Here is a 21,189-nt window from a genome sequence, read left to right as displayed (position 1 = left end):
CCATGTACAGACAAACCCAGCCACATCAGCATCTCTTCCCCTGCCCTGTGCTGCTTTGTGGGTGGCCGAGCCTTTGGGAGAGACGCTTGGTGAATGAGGTAAGAAAATGCAGCCCCAGTATAGCAGGACAGAGTCTAACGCAGTGTGGGTTTGACCTCTGAAATGCTTTCTCCTGTGGTGGAGGGTTAACCAGGTTGGTTCCTCCCCTCCTTTCAAAAATTGTATCTATCTGTGCGACACTGTAGTTTCATGTGTTGCTGTGTCCGGCACCCCCACAGCCATTTTTCTTTAAAGGGTAGGTAAACGCCCTGTTTTGATTCCCCGTCGGTTTTTAAAATGTGAATGAAATGAAGCAATCATCTGGGAAGCACAAACAGAAAACCGAGCGGACATCAGTGGAACCGATACATGCACTGATTGCAACCAGGCTCTCCAGTGAAATTAAAAACTAACTCCCTCCCCCAAGGAGATATTTTAAAAGCTGAAAGCTAAGAACTTAAGTACAAAGGCTTTTGTGTTTTTATTGACATTGTAAGAAACATTTTTTTCTTTGTTACAAAAGAGCTAAGTGGTTCTGAAAGCAGAAGTACAGTTTATATGTACACAGTGCTACAGACCCTTCAGATCAACCTAAGGCTCGAGAAACATCAGATCATAACTGCAGGTTTATCAAATGAAGACCACTAAGGCCTGTTACAGCCGAACACTATTCCTACTGTACGTAAATGTATTTACACTTTTTTTTTTTTTTAAAAAAAGGATTACAAGCTTTATAAAAAAAAAAAAAAGAACTAAAAAAAAAAAAGTGAAAAAGAAACACATTTTTATGTTACACATCTGCAGAACTGACAACAGTAACTTTTCAATAGAAGACGTTCTATCAATCCAAAGACAATAACACGTGATACCAGAGGTTTACAAGACACTTCAGACACTATTAACAGTGGTATGTGCTATTAGCTGAATAGAGAGTACAGCCTCCTTGTGAAAATTTGGCAACGTATCTTGGTCCCTCTCTGTTAGAAGATAACACAAAATAAGGCACATACATTGCGAGAATATAAACACTGCTGTTCAGAAGGGCGAGCCATTGCGCAACGCGTGTGGGCGAGCCGACAGGCCATTTCATCGAGAGAGGGAGGGGAGGGAAGAATGACTGGAAGCAAGAAAGCAAGCCAGCATTTTAATGCACGTACCATTTGGGACCGTTCTCCTAGGAGAGAATAACATTATCTGCTGTGTGGATGCACTAGGCCATCGTACTTACCAGCAAACCTGCTCTGGAAGCCCACTGACTTCTCTGCAAAAATACCTTTCCTTATAGATGAGCTCTCCCTGGTGGCTCCCACTTTGTGGAAAGCAAAAATGCCTGGAAAAATGTGAGTGAGGTGGATGTGCCCAAGGCCAAGAGTAATGGATCTGGAAGATCCCCACATAGCTATTAGAAGAAAGGGGGATTTCAAGTCAGTCTGTGCCCACTGTAATGCTTTAAAAAATAGGAAAAATCCCCCCCCCCCCCGCAAAAAAAAAAAAAACAAGAGTGAAAATCTGCATTTTCTAGGTGAGTGGTGGGCTTCTAACTGCCATGGTAATGCCACTTGATGTGCCAGACACATAAAGGCAAGCTCCAGCTCTGTAACTGGAAGAAGAGTAGTAGAACTGTGCTAGTAAACCTGAGCGTGATGTCAGTGAGACTTCCTCCAGACTAACACACATCCAGAAGGTGGTTAACAACTTAAAACTGGTCTCAAACCTAATGGTGCCAGGCTCTCTCAGTCTACTCTATCAAAACAAAACCAAAACCCAAGATAGCTGGCCTATGATGTATTGATACCTGCTCAAGTATCAAAACAACATCTTCAGCATCAAACAGAAAAGCACGAGAAGATACTATAAGCTGAGAAGTGATACCTTTACATATGAAAAGTGGCACATATGCTTACGGTGAAAATGATAAAGCATTTGTACAAACTCTCTGGGGATATGGTGGAGTCTCTGTTTCTTTGACATCTCCAAATGAAAACTGGATGTCTTTCTGGAACGTGTGGTTTAGGCCAAGACACACTGTTGGCCAGAGACAGGGGTAAGTGAGTGACAAAGGTTTGTCAAATCCAGGAAGGCAAATTAGCTACTCAAACAATCCCTTTTAGCCCTAAGCAATGGGAATGGATCCTTCTAAGCTCTGATGGATCACATGTGTTAATAGCTTCCCAGCTTCAACTGCACTAGTAAATACAATTATGAACTGGAAAATTGAGTTTAAAAAAAAAAAAAAAAGTTTTCTTTTTTAATGTATTGGCTCTATAACAATAAAAGGCTTCTCTCCCAAGCCACCTACTCCCAGTCATAAGTCTCCTTGTTGAAATTGTTTATAAACATGTAATTGATGGCTTAATAAACAGCCAGCGATTGGTTACCGAGAACCATCTGAAATACTTCCAGCTGATGAGAGCACAGCCTTTCCTAATGTCTATAATGCTGTTTCTCAGCAGGGGTGTGTGCTGCAAGGTAAAATGTGGCTGCTGAAGCACCCCTCCAGCCAAACAACCATTTGCCATGCTGAGCTCTGCCCCATTCCCAATTGCAGGCTGGGGACCTCTACAGAAGGGCCGTCCAAGCTGATGATGGGCAGGAAGGTCACGAGGGGAACCAGCAATGGGCAAAGAGCACAGAGGGAAGGTATACACGTTCATAATACAGATAAGGGAAGAAATCCTTGCCAAAGATATGGAGAAAGACAGGAGTGGACTGCTGATAAAAGTTGTAGAATATCGAGGGATTTTTTTTATTTATTTGTATTGATCGCTGACATTCCAGCTCACTTTTAGTACATGCTGTGATAAGCCCAAATATGGTTCCAGCACTAGATTTCCATGATGTTTTCTTTCTGATTTACAGCTTCTTCCTCTGATTTTAACAGCTGTTAATAAATCTACGTTATCAGACAGCTTCACTTAGGTTGCATTCCTACACATTTCTCAAATTCTATGCCCTGAACAAACTGGCATTTTACCCTTTCTTTCCAGTCAAAAAATGAGTACTACGGCCTTCTAGGCTGTAGGTGTCACCTTCTGGTGCTATTCCTAATTCTGACCAGGCTAATAGGTATCTGTAGTCCAAAACAGACCAAAATACCCTTCCTCATTTTAACTCTACAACTCCCTACATACACCAGATCCATGAATGTAAGTGCCAGCACCATTTGCATCCCCTAGCAGGATTTAAATATGAGGTCTTAACTGAGAAGACTGTGAGGGCTGGACTTCAGTGCAGCTTCTAGGAATGGGTGAATTTAAACCTTGCTCTTGTCCAGGTCCTCCATCCCAACCTATTTACTCAGGAGCACGGTGGCACAACTCAGGGGCACAACACAGATAAAAAAGTGCTACTAGAGATGGCTGTTACAGAGCAAATTCCATCCACCTTTATCAGGGAATAACTTCACGACCACAGGGCATTAAGTCCAATGTTTGCTGGTTTAGCTGAGCATAGGCACTGACTCAAAGTGAAATGCACATTACTTTCACCAAGTGTAGACAACTGGTTTGGTATTTTTAAGTTTTGATGAGTTACCAGACAAACTTGCTGTTCAGCTTGTTTCTTTGCTATTTTTAATGGCAGTTTAAATCTTCTAATTTTGAAAGGCCTGGATACACTGGAAAAATATTCAAGATTATCAGATTGCTTGTAATCACTTTGACTTACTTGGCTAGTCTGAGAACAGGGCTATTATTTTTCTATTGGTTTTACATGCCAAGACCACGATGCCTTTGAAGCTGTAACTGTGTATTATGTCAATGGACATTTACTTATTTTAAAACACGTGATCCATCTATGAAGCTGTATGTGCTAGAAGCGATGTACAAGACAATTCTTTTGGCAAAGGAATAGCTGCTACGAATGAGAACTAGCGGCTCAGTACATTATGTTTCAACAATTTGTATTTAAAAACAAACCAACAAACAAAAAAGAACTCCCAGCATGGAATACTGGAGTTTCATTATTTCATTATATGAAATAATCCATGATGAGATCCTGAACATCTCTCCACCAATGTAGTGTGCAAAGAAGGGATTACAGACTACCCAAAATACAGAACAGGCGTGTAATTTTACTATCCAGTCATTTAAAAAAGAGACAGATTAAAAAAAAAAAAAAAAAAAAAAAGAAAGAAAGAGTTGTACTAAGAATAGCTTTCTGGTCCTCTCCCTCCTCTGAAATGGGTTAAGTGCACACGACACAATCTGAGTATCATTGTGCGAGGCAGTGACATCTATCTATATGCGTGTTTACAAAAACCTTAAACATTTGCTAGGGATCAAAGGGCTGATGGTTTTAAATTTCTTATTTGCTTGAACCTCATATTTCATGTGCTCCTCAAACTACAGCTCAGGGGTACCATGGCAGTGCATGTCTAAATTGTTTGTCCACCTCAGTGTGATGTATCCAATGCATCCGGAGGGGATTTCCTCACTTCATGTTCACTTTACATTGTGCCAGGTTATTTTGTGCCTATATGTATAGGGGAGAAATTGCAACAGTTTAAAAAGTCAAGTTTCTTTTGTGGAACAGAAAATTAAGTCGTTTCATCAGATCTTTCTTTAAAAAAATAAAGAAACAAAACAAAAACATGCACATCACACTTTTACATTGGTTTACAATTAAAAAAAAAAAAAGAAAAAGGAAGCGTACAGACATTCAAAAAGGGAGCAAGAGAGAGAGGCGAGAGAGAGGTGGGGGAATGGGTGTAGCAATACTGATTCAAAACTGAAATGGAAGACAGTTTCTCCCTAGAACACTTTAGGGTTTTCAGAGTCCTTATTCCATAAAAGGAATATACTTGAAACACATCCCATTTAGGTGAGATGAGATTGCTAAAATACATACACAACTAAAAAATATGAGTCTTTTTTCATCTGTTATCTCCAAAGGTTTTTTTTGTTTTGTTTTTGTTTTTCATGTCTATTGCATAACAGCAAGAAACTTGCTTTCTTCTGCAAGTGAGGTCAACAAAGAACTCATGTCCCCAATAGCCATGTTGGTTGTGCTTACGGGCATAGCTGGGAATGTAAGAGACGCTCGGGGAGTGGTGAGGCGTGAGGAATTGCGGGAGAGATTCTGAATGATGCTCGGGCTCAAGGCTCCTGAAATTAAGCTGACATGGTCCCCATCATCTATGATAGCATCAAAATCAATCTGCACACCCTCTAGGCTGTTGTTGTCAAGGCTGTCAACTGTGCTTGATACTTGGTTAGCCCCCGGGGAAAGAAGCTCGGATGAGTTTGCAGTATCAGTCCCCTGCAGCAGGCAGTTAGCTTCCGAAACAAAGAAAGAACCTGTTTTCATAGCTTGGTGGCTAAAGCCCGTGGTTTGGTCATATAACTGACCAGAGTAATTCTGCATGTTAGAGCAGAACTGCTGTGATTGACCTTGCATCTCCATCTTAACGGTGTTTACCCTGTACGTCTGGTTGCCATCACTTACATGTCCTTGCTGTTGTGTCAGGTTGTTCCTCAATGCATTTTGCCGTCTGTTGCCACTGTAATTGGCACATGGTTGATAACTCTTGGACACCAACGAACCTGAAGGCTGGCTACCAATGGTGTGAGATACCGGCGGACAACTCTGTGGCCCTTGATAAAGGCTGCTTTGTGAGGTAGGACTAACCTGCCCTAGCATCATCTGATCAGATTGATTGACTCCCTGGTAATGAATTCCATCTCCAACTGGTTGGCTTTGCAAATATTCCTGCTCCATTATATTCCTGTTGTGCATTCCATTTGCCATACTGGTGGCTTGATCACTGGAAGCCATGGGATGTCCAAAGTTTTGCTGGTTCCCATTCACTGGCATGGTGCCACTTCTCAGCTTCTGCCCTTGAATTGCCATGCCACAGGAATTGTCCATTGCCCCAGAAATCATTGGTTGCCTGCTGATGCTTTCACTGTAAGGCTTACTGAGCTGCATGCCGAAAGAATTACTGGCTCCGCTGCCAAGGACTGTGTTCTGCTGTAAACCATAGGAAGCGTTGTTTTCCATCAGGTTCTGATAGCCGTTTTGCTGGGCCACGTTGCTTCTCTCCGGGTTCTGCTGCTGAACCATCATATTGTTATACAGTCCGAAGGCCCGAGTCTGCTGCACTGCTGAGCGCTGACCACATTTCAGTTTTGAAGGAGATAAGTCAGAACTTCCTGAGCTTACTTCATTCCACTGAATGGGCAAGTCGCTCTTGTCCGCCTCGGAGCTGGCAGGTTGACTGCTCGTTGGAGGGGCTTGGTCAAAGTTGTTGGGATTGTTATTTCCTAACACTGCGCCGTGATGCATTTTGTTGCTGTCTAGGACATTATTCAACAGGTGGTCGTACATGCCCTGGTTCTGGGAATTCAGATACTGAACCACATCATCTGGCAGCAGATCCTCATCATTCAAACTGCCACCCGCTTCCATGGTAGCAGCCTCCAGGGCGACGTTCTCACTGATGCTCGGAGGACAGGGGGAGCTGAAGCCACGGAAGACGCCACCCTCAGAACGGGTATAATTCTGCAGAACGAGGTTGCGCTTTTCCATGGATGGAGGCAAAGCAGGAGGGTTAAAGCTGTTAAGGCTGTTGAAACGCTGGACTCTAGGGACAGAGAGGTTATCGGAGACCATTCTTAGTGGATCACTGGCTCTCCTTGTCCCGTTTCCTAGAGCATCATGAGACAAAAAATGCCTCCTGCTGTAACCATTTGCCCCACCATCACTACATCTTCGAGGGGCATTCACTGGAGGCAGGGGAGATACTCCGGATTCCCTGCAGTCACCCAAGAGTGCCATCCTTGTTTTGAGGCTCATCCTCTCCATGTTAGGCAGTGGAGTTGGTGGGGGTCCACCAGTAGCTGCTGCATATTTAGCTTTCAGCCTGTATTGCTGGGCCGGGGTGAGGCTGAGAAGGCTTGGTAGGTCATCACACTGGCTCGCTTCACTGGAGCGCCGGGAGGCATCCGTCGAGATGGGGTCATACGAGTCCGCAACACTCACATTCTGTGGTCTTCCCTCAGCCTGCGAGGCATCGCTGGACCTCCGGCTGGAGAAGCAAGGTGAGATTCCAGAGGACCTGCGGCTGCTCAAGTAGGCTGAACTGATTGTGCTCGTATTGCTGTCCCTCCTGTTCAGCATGTTCAACACAGTGATGTCCGTACTTGAAAGTTCGTTCCTGTTCGGCAGAATAGTCATGGATCCTCCGACACTGCAGCTGCTGTTTGATTGGGTACCTGGGGGCAAAATTCACAGTTAAACAAACAGGCATTACCCCAAAACTGGTACAGAAAACACCCAGTAAAGAAGTAAGGGGAGTACAGAGGGAATGTCTACATCATCATAGCAGTGATCTTTATTGAAAGAAGTAGGGATAAAAACTGTGTCCTTAGGTTAAAAGCTAATTTAGAGACTCAATGGTAACATTTCAGTGTGAATCCCAGCACAAAATTTATAGGCCATAGCCACAAACTGTCATCAGCTGGTGTAGTCCTCTGGCTTGCAGTGCAACTATGCTGACTGATGTGCCAGAAGGACACATTTGTAAGACAGCTTTTTATAGGCAAAATATAATTGAACAGGCATTTGCATGGAATGGCAAAATATACAAATTGGAGGCTATTCAAGGTCATTTCTAAGACTTCTTGAAATGTTCTTGAAATAACTCCTAACAACTGCAAAACATCTTTGCTGGTTTCCTTGTTTTGTTTTGTTTTTAAGTAAACAGAATGCATTTCTTAATTTTACATAGTTTTTTTCTGACTGAATGTGTTTCAGAAAACCTGGGCAGTCATTGCTGGGTAGAAAGCAGAAACCTACAGGTATGTCACAGGCAATGTAGGGGCAGCAGGGACATATGTTTTAGCAACGAGCACCAGCTCATACAAAAACAGCTATGGATCTTCCGGGTCACCTTGCTCCCATTCATGCATATTTCCCTTTAGTAGCAGTAGTATCTGTACATATGATTACTTGTATGTGTGGAAGCAGTTTAAAGGGCAGTCCAGTGCATGCGCACAAAGAGCGTCTTTTTAAGGTTTTGTCTGCAAGAATTCCATACAATGAACTGGTAGACATTTAATTCATCTGCCTTGCCTAAAAATAAGACAGGATTATGCTGATCTTAGGTCCAAACCTTTAACTGTAGAGAATATTTCACATGTGATACATGGCTCTCCTGCTGGTCTCCCCTTCTATAAAACACGGGACTATCGGTCGTCCCTCAGGGTTGGTAGCAGGACTTGTAACGAGGGGATAAACAAAAAGTGATCAATTTACGGATTATTCTCACAGCTTCTGAATTTCATAAACTGTGCTAGTCTTTTACAAAGGCTGCAAGATTGAGATAGCAACCAAGAAATTTAAGGACAGAAAGAGTTATCGCTCCCGTTACATGAATCTCACCATTTCCTATGAGAGGCGGCAAGGTTGGGGCTTTGGAAGGTGGAACGGGGTTCAGTCTTGGAAGCACTCCGTTAACTTGTTTCAACCTTTCGAATTTCACTTGCTCCATCCATTTGGTCCCTGTCATATTCCTCCTGGCCTGTAAGCCAAGTGCTGTGGTGGCTGTGGAAATGGTAGAGTCCATGATTGGGGTTTCATCGATGACACTGAGGTCTCCTACACTACCGCCACCAGTCAGAGTAAGCTCGATCCCATTGTTGGAATAGTTGCTGATGGGGGACTGTTCGCTGCTGCATGTAGACTGACCACCAGGGCTTGGCTGAGATGTCTGTTGGAGTGCAAGAAGAAACACAAGAACGTGAGGATTAAGCAGACAGTGTTAACAGGGTACTTGCAACAAATGTGTATCTGAATGGAGCCAAAGAATACCAAATGTAAAGAAAAGTTTAGCATTAAATGATGACAGCAGTCGTTCATTAGGAGGCTTTCTAGAATACTGACTTTAACTGCAATGAATGCCATTGCAAAACTTGAGACTAAAATCCACTTTAATATCTTGCTGACAGTATATATTATATCTACATGAGCCATTTATGTCAGTTATTCCCATAATTGGGAATTATATCACTTCGTACCATTCATGAGCATGCATGTATGCATACTCATGTTTTGGGTATGCACTGTTCCCAATGGAAACTGCAGGTCAATAAACCAGATCATAATTCAGCCATGTTACGAGGTCTAATTTGCAAAGCTAGGCTTGCAGCAAACAAACAAACAAGATTCCAACAGCACTGGAATTTGTTTTTTGCCTTTTTTTTTTTTTTAATTAGACTTGTGGCTAAAGAACGTAAGTATTTTCCAAGCTTAAGGCTCATTGTTACAAGCAGTGGTTGGCCAGAAATGTTGGCGTGTAATAAAACAGGGACAGAGCATCAGTGCAAAAATACTGTATCATATTATCAGCGTCCTGAAGGACCCTAGCAGCATGCTCTAAATTATTTCATCTCTGCCCTGTATCAAGAAGGTGATGATCCACAGAATCAAATCCTTTGTTTCATTAGAATCTTCTAAGTACACAGTACAGCCTGCTATCTATGGGAATATAAATCTGCTGCAATAGTTTCTTCTTTCTTAACAGTGTTCCCTGCTGATGTAGAAGGATTCCTGGGGAAGTACAAGCTTGATTTATTTTTTATACTCATAAGGTTCTTGTAAAAGAATGGGAAAATTCCTCTAACAAACTGAAATACTAAGGCAAATAGACTGACAAACAAAACAGACAGCAAGACAGACAGAAGTCTCTGGAAGCAGCATCTTACTGTAGCTTGTATCACTGTGACCACAAATCTATGCATGCAGTTACTATTTCGCTCCCAAGAACAGTTTCATGTTAATATTTAATGTTTTTCAGCTTTTTTTTGTTGCTTTGTTTTGTTTTGTTTTTGACCAGCCTGTGATTTTTATGAATACTCTTACCAAAAAATGCTAGCTAGCATTTCTGAGGTAGCAGTGACGGCTCTCTCTTTTAACATCAGTGAATGAAGACAGAGAGGCATGGCAATACTCTAGTTTCATATGCCCCTGAGGAGTCCATTCAGATGCAAGAAGTATTTTATTATTTCTAACTTGAACGATGATACTTAGAATTTACGAGGCCACACTGAGCAAGTTGATTTCCAAATGCTGGCCATGGCAGATTTGGTGACAAGAATAGAAGCAACTGTTATTACACAGAAGAGAGCTTACGCTTCTGGACAATAGCTCCGTGCCATATGGAAGAAGAGCACTAATGGTTAGAAGCTTGTTCTTGTAGCCACGTGTCAAGATCACAGTGAGGTAGGCTACAGAAGTAAGAACAGCATTATGGGAAACATATACTTCTAGGTGTGCAACAGGAAAAATAAAAAAAAAAAAACAAACAACTATTTCATCTAGAGGGGAAGGTTCAAAGACATTTCTGAAGACATTTCACCAATATAAGCCAGATTTTTCACATGTCAAGTGTTGCAAAATGCTCACAGCACATTACATTTGGGAATGAGTTTGATGGATTGCACATTACTAAATAAATGAATGATTGGACAACAGGCAGAAGGATAAAATAAAGACATAAATAATGTTGCAATAAGAAAAACAGCAGAAAAGTTTAAATGCCCTCACCTTATTACCCACTGTCCTTAGGAAGTTAGAACAAGACATTTAAGAGCATTAGACAGAAAAGACATCGGATTAGTTAAAAAACAGAAAGCATATCTCAATTCATATATGCAGTAAAAAACAGGAAACAGGATTGTTTTTAGAAGATACTTTTCAGTGAGAAATATCAAACACTATGCAAGTAATCAGAACTAATATCCCTCTGATGCAAGTTTTATTCATATTGAAACCATCTATATTCAACAGCTCAATATACCTCAATAATGCTATGGATTTAGGTAACTAGGCAAGAGGTGAATGGGTTTTGTTCCTTTGTAATCTAAGGTAGCTATCACCAAAGAGAGCAGAGGGTCTCCTTGGGACTTCACAGGGAGTTAACTCTGTGTTCTTGTAAGTTTATGAGTTCGGGATTAATATTCCACTGTTTGGGCATAAGCCTTTGGCACAACATAGCAGTAACTTGTATTTCAGTGAGTAATCATTTTGAATTACAGCACGAAGATTAACCATATGAGCAGCTTTTGGAGGCCTCATAGGTGTAGTGCCCAAGGGTTGATCCAGATGAATTGTGGACCCAGACATGGAAAAGGATGGAGGGACTGCCTTTACTAGTTTTAACCATTGTGGACAAGATGGTCCACAGAATGCAGGCAGATGAAAGAAGAACTTCTTAATTTAATTTAGCATGTCAGAAAATGGAATAAATATTACCCAGAAGCTCTAAGAAGAGCAATACGGTCCTTTCAACATTCAACTACTAATTCAATTTAATTTACTTAAATTAGACTAATTTGGTCAAGTTAGATTAAATATCACATTAACATAAGAGGCCACATCATAACAGAGATCAAATATTATCAAAATATCTCTTCCTGCTGTTAAAGATATTCACCTTATCCCGTTTGCAGTTTGATACAGTTTGTTAAGACTTGACAACCTCAAGCCCGTAAAATCTGATTCTTTCTCCAGGTTCTCCATAGTTACCATTGTCAACATTATCACTGTAGTATTTTGAACTGAGTTTTATTTGTGCTCTGGTTTTGAGCCTGCAGCATTCACATTCTCTAACTGTCTTCTGTAAACAGGAGAGTGGAAAAAAACTGCCTTTTTAAAATGAAAGCTATGATTTTCTCATAATATGCTGATTCCAGAAGATGGAGTTTTAAGAGAAACAATTATTGTGAGAGTTGCCAGCACTGCACTTACTGCATATTGCACAGACTAGATGTAATCTTTTTATTTGCTATTTCTTAGGCTTTAAAAACATTTTACAATGTAAACGAAAAGGAAAACCTCACAAAACCCAACCTTGTGAGCTAGAGTTTATGGGTTTGAGCATTTCATAAAGGGATTATTAAGCTGTTACAAAGAGAGAAAGGACAAAGGGAATGGCACGGTGTATTGCATACCATTGGTTTTTCTGCCTTGACCGCTTTCACTTGGAGGCATTCTTCACGCTTTGAGGTAGTGTTGCTGAGGTCCTTCTGCTCTCCAATTGCACCCTGAGTCTGCTGGCCCGGTGATCGTGTCTGAGAGTGGCTGCCTGGGTCTCTGGGTGGCGGAGGCCTCGGGTGGATATCTCCCCGCTGCTTCTTGGTGACATGTGCCTCCGGGCCATGCACGGTCTTCACGTGTTTCCGGAGAGAACTGGGGTCTGTGTAGCGCTTTGTGCAGCCTGGGATCTTGCAAACATACGGTTTCTGCCAAGCCAGGAAAAAACACTTAAATTAGATTTAATTCCATATGGGACTCCTGAAGAACTCCTCGGAGCACAGCTGGTGCTACAGTTCTACACTTTCACAGTGAATTTGTTATCTAATTTATGGTCTCTAGAGTGACTGCATCTAGTCAAACCTATTGATTCCCCCTGGTTTTGAAGGTACTCATTAATGCTGCACAGCTTACAGAGGGCAGAGCCTCACATGATACGAACTGGCACAGCTTTGACTTACCACAGCAGCAGAGCCAAGAGAACTATGGCAATTTATGAATTTATGAAGACTGGCCCAACTTTGAATCCTGTCCATTGCTCTCAGCAGTTCGATATCCTGTTTGCAGTACACAGAGGCAAACAATCCCCTTCAGAACATGTTGGGACATTTGTTCAGGCAGGAGTATCTGAGGAAGAACTCCTTTCTTGGCCCCGTCAGATCACTAGTTTAAATGTCAAAGCACAGGACTCAATTCCACAAGCATTTTCACACTGCATCAATATATTCAATAGTAATATTATTGCTACTAGCATAACTAATCACTCACTTTATTTAAAACTAGCTTCCTTTGTCTATGAATTTCACTTTTTCAGTAAGCAATGTGGAGAAAAGTAAATGTACTGTCTTGTAATCTCACCAAGACTTTCTTTGTTCTTATATTATGAGAGGATTAGAAAGGAAGAGTTGAGCCCTTCCTAAACACTCTAATTGCCTCGGGAAACAAAGTATCATTCACTCACTTTTATTACTGAATTGTTTCCAAGAAACTACTATTTTTAGTCTTATTTACACTAACCCTCAAGAAAAAAAGAGATCCTCATGCAGAGTTCCTTAAAGGGGTTTTCTGTCTGTTTATACATGGCACTAGGGAGACTTTGACAAATGTGGCTTCTTAATAGCTATCTATGGCCTGAGCCTGCTTCCACTGACGTCAGTGGAAAAAAACTCCCATTGACTTGAATGGGAGCAAAAATGTCAATTGTTAGTAATGTAGAGTTGATGCTGAGCTACTGAGGCAGGTTTTCTCAAGATGCTATGGAAGCATACATCAGCTAGCTCTCTTATGGTTATGACAGATCTTCATCAAGATATCTGAGCTGCTTTTAAATCTGCTTATAGGTTACTTACAATCAAAACAGGACTGTGAGGAAGTGCTGAATTGGGTCGATGCTTTCCAGTGGCATTCACGGCAGGCCCTACATCAGTATACATTGCCTAAGATGTTAGCCCAATAACAGTGAAGGGAATTTTTCAATTGTCCTTGCTGCTGCACCTACCAGAAATGATGTGCAATAGATAACCTTTCTTGGTGACTTACTGCTTGACATGAAACAACAGGCAGCATGTCTGCAAGTTTGTGAGGATCTTATTCATCAACTGCTGTTAGACAACAAACAGATTGGTTCAGACAGTGCACAAAATGGAAGTCAGATATGGGCAAGACTTTGGTGAACATCTGTCTGTATTTTCTATATTGGTGACAATACACAAAGTAGCTGCTGGGCTTCAGTGTAGTTGTTAGGCTGCTGAGGCCACATGCTCTAAGGACAGGGCAGGTTCAGGTATGTGCAATGCTCTCTGCTTTCCTTGTGACTCAAGGGATGCTGCAGGGACCACGGGACTGTAACAAGATGAATGCTCCTAGATTCTGCCAGCCCATTTGTGACAGGCCTGACAGAAAGCTAGAGAAGGATTTTGCCGTGAAAATGAATGCAGCTGGTGTGGTTTCAGAACCATACAGTCAGCGTGGAGATATGTCCTGCCTTGCTAGAGCTTTCTGATTTAGCCTGAAGGTGAAGGCATAATACGGGACAGGTCAAGCAGAATCACAGAATCACCTAGGCTGGAAGAGACCTCCAAGATCACCAAGTCCAACCTCTGACCTAGCACTAACCAGTCCTCCACTAAACCCTATCCCTAAGCTCTACATCTAAATGTCTTTTAAAGACCTCCAGGGATGGTGACTCGACCAGTTACCCGGGCAGTCCATTCCAGTGCCTAACAACCCTTTCAGTAAAGAAGTTTTTCCTAACATCCAACCTAAACCTCCCCTGGCGCAACTTTAGCCCATTCCCCCTCGTCCTGTCACTAGACACATGGGAGAATAGACCAACCCCCACCTCGCTACAGCCTCCTTTGAGGAATCTGTATAGAGCAATAAGGTCGCCCCTGAGCCTCCTTTTCTCCAGGCTGAACAAGCCCAGCTCCCTCAGCCGCTCCTCGTAGGACTTGTTCTCCAGGCCCCTCACCAGCTTCGTCGCCCTTCTCTGGACCCGCTCAAGCACCTCGATGTCCTTCTTGTAGCGAGGGGCCCAAAACTGAACACAGCACTCGAAGTGTGGCCTCACCAGAGCCAAGTACAGGGGGACGATCACCTCCCTAGCCCTGCTGGTCACACTGTTTCTGATACAAGCCAGGATGCCGTTGGCCTTCTTGGCCACCTGAGCACACTGCTGGCTCATATTCAGCCGACTGTCCACCATCACTCCCAGGTCCTTCTCTGCCTGGCAGCTCTCCAACCACTCATCTCCCAGCCTGTAGCGCTGCTTGGGGTTGTTGTGCCTCAGGTGGAGGACCCGGCACTTGGCCTTGTTGAACTTCATACAGTTGACCTCAGCCCATCGGTGCAGCCTATCCAGATCCTCCTGCAGAGTCTTCCTGCCCTCGAGCAGACCAACACACGCACCTAACTTGGTGTCATCTGCAAACTTACTGAGGGTGCTCTCGATCCCCTCATCCAGATCATCGATGAAGATATTAAAGAGGACCGGCCCCAGCACCGAGCCCTGGGGGACGCCACTAGTGACCGGCCTCCAACTGGATTTGACTCCATTTACCACGACTCTTTGGGCCCGGCTATCCAGCCAGTTTCTAACCCAACGAAGCATGCACCAGTCCAAGCCAAGAGCAGACAGTTTCTTGAGAATGCTGTGGGAAATGGTGTCAAAAGCCTTACTGCAGTCAAGGTAGACCACATCCACAGCCTCTCCCTCATCCACCCAGCGTGTCACATTGTCACAGGAGATCAGCAGAGACTGAACTCCCCCAAGATATGAGATTAATATGATGTAACTTGCGTAACCTGAAATGGAGCAACAGGAACAGGGACAAAGCACCAAGATGGTGCGACTCATAAAAAGGGGTCAGCGCTAACAGGAAACACACAGAGGTGTTACACTGAGAGTTGGTGAGATGGCTGTGACTGCCACAGTGAGTTTCTCTGGAAAAGAACAAATTCCCTCCACTGCATCCCTGCTCTGTGAGGTCTTTTCAGAATAGAAAGAAAGAGTGAAATAGCCCAGGGAAGAGGGAAAATGCATAACTCAGAACTTCTATGGCAACCCAAATTTTCCAGCCTCTGCAGACTTCTCTGCTGCTACCTGTCAGCAGCTGCTGCAAAGGACTTTGCAAGATGCTGCGGAGCCTGGCTGCGCAGTCTTTGCTCCTGCTCTGCTGGAAGTGGTGAGGAGTGCAAGAGGCTGCAGCTCCTTTCCTCCCCGAGCAAGAGCTGTGGCTCGACAGCCACCAGATGTCAGCACACAACAAGGCAAGAGGACACGCTCTAGGGGCTGAATGAGCCCAGAGAGCTCCAGAGGGAAAAATGATCACAGCAAGTCAGCTTCAAACACTTCCCTGGTTAATACACATACTTAGACTCGCCTCCCTTCTACCCTCCATTCCCTCACACTTAATAAAATGACCTATAGATTCTTTAGATCCCTGTGACACTAAGATGATTGTGCTGGTAAGAGCTGTCTAATACTTAATCCCCTTCAGGTTGCTGAGATTTCTATGTCTATCCTCTGTAATAAGTTGCTATGACTACATTGCAGATCTTTTTGACTCAGGATTTTTTTATTATTATTATTTTTGGTAAGCCGTGTTTACTTACCTCATTGGAATGAGTCCTGTTTTGGTGCTTGGCCCTGTCGGATGCATTGGAGAAGGCTTTGTTGCAGCCTTCATGTTCACACACATATGGTTTCTCTCCAGTGTGAGATCTCAAGTGCGTTTTCAAGTTTTCTAGTCTGGAGTAGGCCTTCGTACACCCTTCAAACTGCAGACAAGAAGTAAGACAAGTCTGGATTAATTTTAATATTTGGACTTGCAAGAAATGGTAAAAGCTGACCTATAAAAGTTTAGAAACTTTCCAAGCCTTCATAACCTTGCGCAATTTAGTTTTGTTTTGATTTCTTGGATTTTAAATTTACCCCTGCAAAATCCATCATATCTCAAGTTAAAATGCCTCCAGCACTATGTAAATCTTCTCTTATAGGAGAGGACAGTATTTGCATACTTCATCTAAGACAGAAATCCACTGCAAAATCACTAGGAGACTGGTGGCCAGCAATAATACCCAGATGTAGCTTTGTAAGAGAAAGTGCTTTTAAATAATTAAGCAAATTGAGCCCTGTGTAATATTGCCCCTGGGGCTTTTTTGCTCTCTAAATCTGAAGAATGGGCCAAATTATCCAGTGAATCCCCTCTCCTGAACTTCTTATCATCTGGGCCAGCTGGATAATGAAGCAGACATAGCAATCTCTTCCCCAGTAGATGCCTGGTGGACAAGAGGTCAGGACATGCAGCATCTATGCTGTTCTGCTCCCTGTATAGCCTCAGCTTCCCTTTCAAAGCCCAGAGCCCTTTACTCACAGTGCATTTGTGTGGCTTTTCCCCTGTATGTCTCCTCATGTGGACCACCAGCATATACTGGGCTTTGAATGGTTTTTGCTCCCGGGAACAGTCCAGCCATCGGCACACAAACTCTTTCTTCTCACCATGTATATGGTCATTGTTTATATGCTGTTTGGGTAGAAGACAGATCACAGATTAATAGAAATGTAACTTCATCATCGGCCTTACTGCTAACTTACATTGAAAGAGGACCAGAGGCTCAGGTGTGAACTGAGATCTTGAGGTGCCAAAAAAGTAAGATTGTCAGTACTCCAAAGAGAACACAGGGTTTAAATTACACATCACACTGGAAGTCCACTAAGGCCCATGAATTCATTTCTACTGACGTCAACAGGCTTGGGATCAGGCCTCAGGGACACAGGCTGTTAAATGGGTCCTGGATAATCTCATGCACAGCACCACTTACATGATTCACATTGAGTAATGGTTTCTTGGATGAGGGAAGCCTTAAGTGCCACTCAACACAAACAAGGATTACAAAATCAAGCCTTTAAAAAGACGTCCTCCAACCTCAAAAATCAACACCATTGTTAAACCAAGTTTCCATCAAATCTTTTAACTCACTCCCTTATTACCTGTTTTCTTTCAGTATTGGCTTAGTGTATAGATTGTGGTGGGGAAAACAAAACCCTACGTAGTCCAGTAACTAAAAACTCTGAGCACAGAAGCATCCATCAAGCCAGCTTTTGCCATTGTGAAGCATGACCTACCTGAAAGCCTCTGAGAACAACTACCCTGGGCCTGCTGACACTCATGCACATGTCATGTTTGTGGTCAGTGTAATCTATGTGAGCAGATCCAGAGTCAGCCCAGGGCTGTGTACCTTTTTACTTTTTCAGAAAAATAGCTTGCTCTGTTACCTTCATCACGATCCAGTTTGGCAGAGTATTTAAATACAGATTTAATTCTCGCTGATTGAGATTCTGAGCAGAAACAGATGGGTGAACAAAGGCCAACCTCAAGTTATTAAGGTATAACTGTTTAATTTTTTTTTGCACAACTTCAGAAAACAACAAAAGCATCCTACAGCAGGACTTTCAAAGGTGCACAAAGGCTGGAATTTCAACAGGAGCTACCTGACTCGTCCTCCCAAAGTCTCTTTGAAAAACGCTGCCTCAGAGACTTCATCATTGCTGTTTTCTACCACAACATTTTATCTGTGCCACTAGATGGCTGCATTTCTCAGCAAATGTGATTATTTTCATTAGAATATGAGAAAAGCTCCTTCCAGAGTTTTATACATGATCGTAGCACAGAGATGAAATCAGTATCAGCTCCATAAGTAGCTCGCAGAAAAAGCCAGCCATACAGAAACTCAGTAGTTCATACTGGAACAGAAAGAAAGGTAATCCCAATCTTTTCTAAGGTCCTGAAAACAATCAGAAAACCAAATAAAATCACTTATGTTCGGAATTATACAGCATCCCCATGGCAAACACATGTGCGTTGCCTGTAAAAGATGACTGCTCTTTTCTCTTTCTGAAACTTTATTATTATTTCTTAAAGTTTCTGATGGTGCACAGAGTGTATGAACAGAACAGATGTGCTGGACAAAGTACAGCATGTAATCTGCAGGGGTTTATGTTTCAAATGCCTGTCTCCGTAGTCCCTTTGCATTATGCATGCCTGTACCAAACACGTACAAATGCCCAGCGTTGTGAAATAGAACCAGAACACTAAAATTAGGTTAAAGTGTGCTCTTCTTGCTTGAAAGAAAAAAGAAGTAAAGGGGCAAAACTTAATACATTCTTGGCCACTCCTTCCTGTAAATACTACAGACTGTGAGCTGTTTGGTTAAACCTACATGGCTAAGAGATATATAATATAAAATTGGGTGGATAAGACAAGTCTTTCTATTTGATAGAAAATCTTCAGAACTGGTTCAATCAGTTCACAACAGCAGTCCTCTTTACCTGTCCTGGGTGGACACACACACTGTGGATGCTCTTTCAGAGACATTCTCTTTAGGACACTTTTTGTCGCTCCAAATGAGCTTGCACCTTGCCTCCAGAAATGTAGCCTTTCTCAGTGTGAGCATCCTTTAAATCTATCCTTTCTCATGGGCAAGCTGCTCCTTTCCTCATCCCTTCTCCTGTCCAGGCTCACTGCAGCTGCTGAAAAAGCTCACCCAGGATCATGACTGAATCATCCACCTCTGTACATCGCTGCACTGTCTCATCTGTCAAGCATCTTGTGATCACCTTCACTTCACTGTGTAACTGTGTCACTCCATAGTCACCTGCTCTGCTCTCTTACCTTGTCACTCCTTTCCTGTTCCCTCTACTCTTGCTACAATCAACCCCCTCTTTGCACTGTTCCTGCTCGCTGCACTGATGCTCCAAGAGGCCTCTGAGGGCTTGCCTGCAAAGCCATCTTGTTCTCATTTAACCCCTCTGAGGATCCTCACCTTCAGGTAAAGCCCAGAAGAAATGAGCTCATTACATCATCTGCTAATCTGGGTAATTTCTATAGCTCTCACATGACCTCCGCTGCTTTTTGTCTGACCAAACCTCTCAATTGCTTTTCGCAGCGGGGCAATGTTTTAGCAGACCTACAGAAGCATCTGAATAGCCGAAGGCTGGTCTGGAAGAAGAGCCTTACTACACATGAAATGAGCACAAGTACGAGGACAACAGCAGAACTCAGCAGTGCTCTCAGGTAAGAACTGCCTTTGTTACCCTGACTGCGCAGGGCCAGATTCAAATGCCCTTGTGCACCCAAGGTGTGACTGGAAAACTGATCGGCCATCTGCTATGGACACCTAGGAAGTACTATACTGATAAAACAGGTACTAAATCTACAGTACTGGGATTTTTTTTAATGATTGTAATCTGGCAGAAAACAGTGTTCAATATTTAAAACACATTTAAAGGAAGGGGGAGGTCTCCCTGTGCAAACAACAGCAATTAGAAAAGTTCAGAAGTTTGTGAACTGTGGCATTCAGGTTCTTTGACTCAGATAATTACCTTTGGATTTTGCATGGTGTTTTTGACTCCCCAGTTCTCTATTATGAGAGGGAATGAATAGTTTTGAGCTTGTAAAACAAAGAACAGTCAGGAATAAGAGTATTATGCAAAGCAGAAGCTTTGGTACAGTACAATAAGGATTTATAGGGTTTCAATTTATAATCTGTTTGTAACCTTATTACACCCATGAAATGTCACATTCCAGGGACTAGATCAGAAGGATTTTTTTTTTCTTGGTAAAACTGAATTTTGATGCAGTTTCAGGCTTTGAAAAGGATTCTCTTTTAATTTTGTAGACCCAAACCTGCAAGTTTTACTTACATTGGTAATCCTTATGACAGTAAATAGGCGCATGAAAGCCAACGATATTACTCCCTAGTGTCAGGCTTTCTAATATAAGGCTCTGAAGCACCAGCTCAGAACTATTAAGAATCTCTGACCTGAAAAAAAAAAAAAAAAGCCCTGCTAAAGGCTGGTATTCTAGTAGCTATATCCCACTGCATACAGCTCTAAAAGCTGCTAAACAGGGATCATTTGCAGAATTCCAGTCACTTTCATGCCATTTCAATGCTTTTTACCAAACCTCAGTCTGTCCTTGCTGTTTTTATTTAAAGAACGCTGCTATTAACATTTGGCTACATGGTGAACAGAGGGAGCTGACCTCTACACTGATTTTGGTTTTAGAGTGCCCTAGCTTTGTAGAAGGAAGCTCTGAGGTAGATTTCAATTCCAGAGCAAGAAAAAGCCAACAGATATATTGAAATTAAGGCTGAACTTGGTGTGACATCTCTGCTGAGGAAGCTCCAAAAACTGGCATCTGGAAGCACAACCTGCATCATTCTGGAAGCATAAATGCTTACACAGTAATAAACACTATTTTAAAAGGGAACACGCTGGAAAATACATTTTCTTACACGATCAATGCACACGCTGCATGTAACTCCATATTGCAGCAGATAATGAGATGAAATTGGAAGTGGGACCTGTAATAATCTTAGTGCTTCGCTTCCCTCCGCTATGTGGTTTCTTTTTTAGAATAAAGGCAATGTATAAGCATATCCAAGTTGACTGCCTGGTACCGTTAGTTATTCAATACATAAACAAAGGCCACATGTGCTGTCACAGTAGTCAAACAGCAGCAGGAAAGCCTGCCCTTCACACCAGTGGAATGAGCTGGAACAACAGAAAAAGAGTGATTGTCACCTGCAACTGAGATTACATCTGAAAAGGAAGTG

General features: G+C 42.6%; 1 protein-coding gene across 4 annotated transcripts in view; it reads right to left on the bottom strand.

Annotated features, from left to right (window-relative positions):
* Window positions 1-496: 496 nt before the first annotated feature.
* GLI3 (GLI family zinc finger 3) overlaps window positions 497-21,189 on the bottom strand; it is a 217,308-nt gene continuing 196,615 nt past the window's right edge. For all 4 annotated transcript variants that reach the window (XM_068674893.1, XM_068674892.1, XM_068674894.1 and 1 more), the window contains 5 exons: window positions 16,947-17,096; window positions 16,186-16,350; window positions 11,991-12,281; window positions 8,422-8,749; window positions 497-7,253 (listed from right to left, as the gene is read on the bottom strand). In XM_068674893.1, coding sequence (XP_068530994.1) covers window positions 4,963-7,253; window positions 8,422-8,749; window positions 11,991-12,281; window positions 16,186-16,350; window positions 16,947-17,096 — 3,225 coding nt within the window. In that variant the 3' untranslated portion in view covers window positions 497-4,962. The remainder of the gene's footprint in view (window positions 7,254-8,421; window positions 8,750-11,990; window positions 12,282-16,185; window positions 16,351-16,946; window positions 17,097-21,189) is intronic.

This window comes from Anas acuta, chromosome 2 (assembly GCF_963932015.1).
Source record: "Anas acuta chromosome 2, bAnaAcu1.1, whole genome shotgun sequence".
NCBI lineage: Eukaryota > Metazoa > Chordata > Aves > Anseriformes > Anatidae > Anas > Anas acuta.
This window is presented reverse-complemented; position numbering and strand designations above follow the sequence as displayed.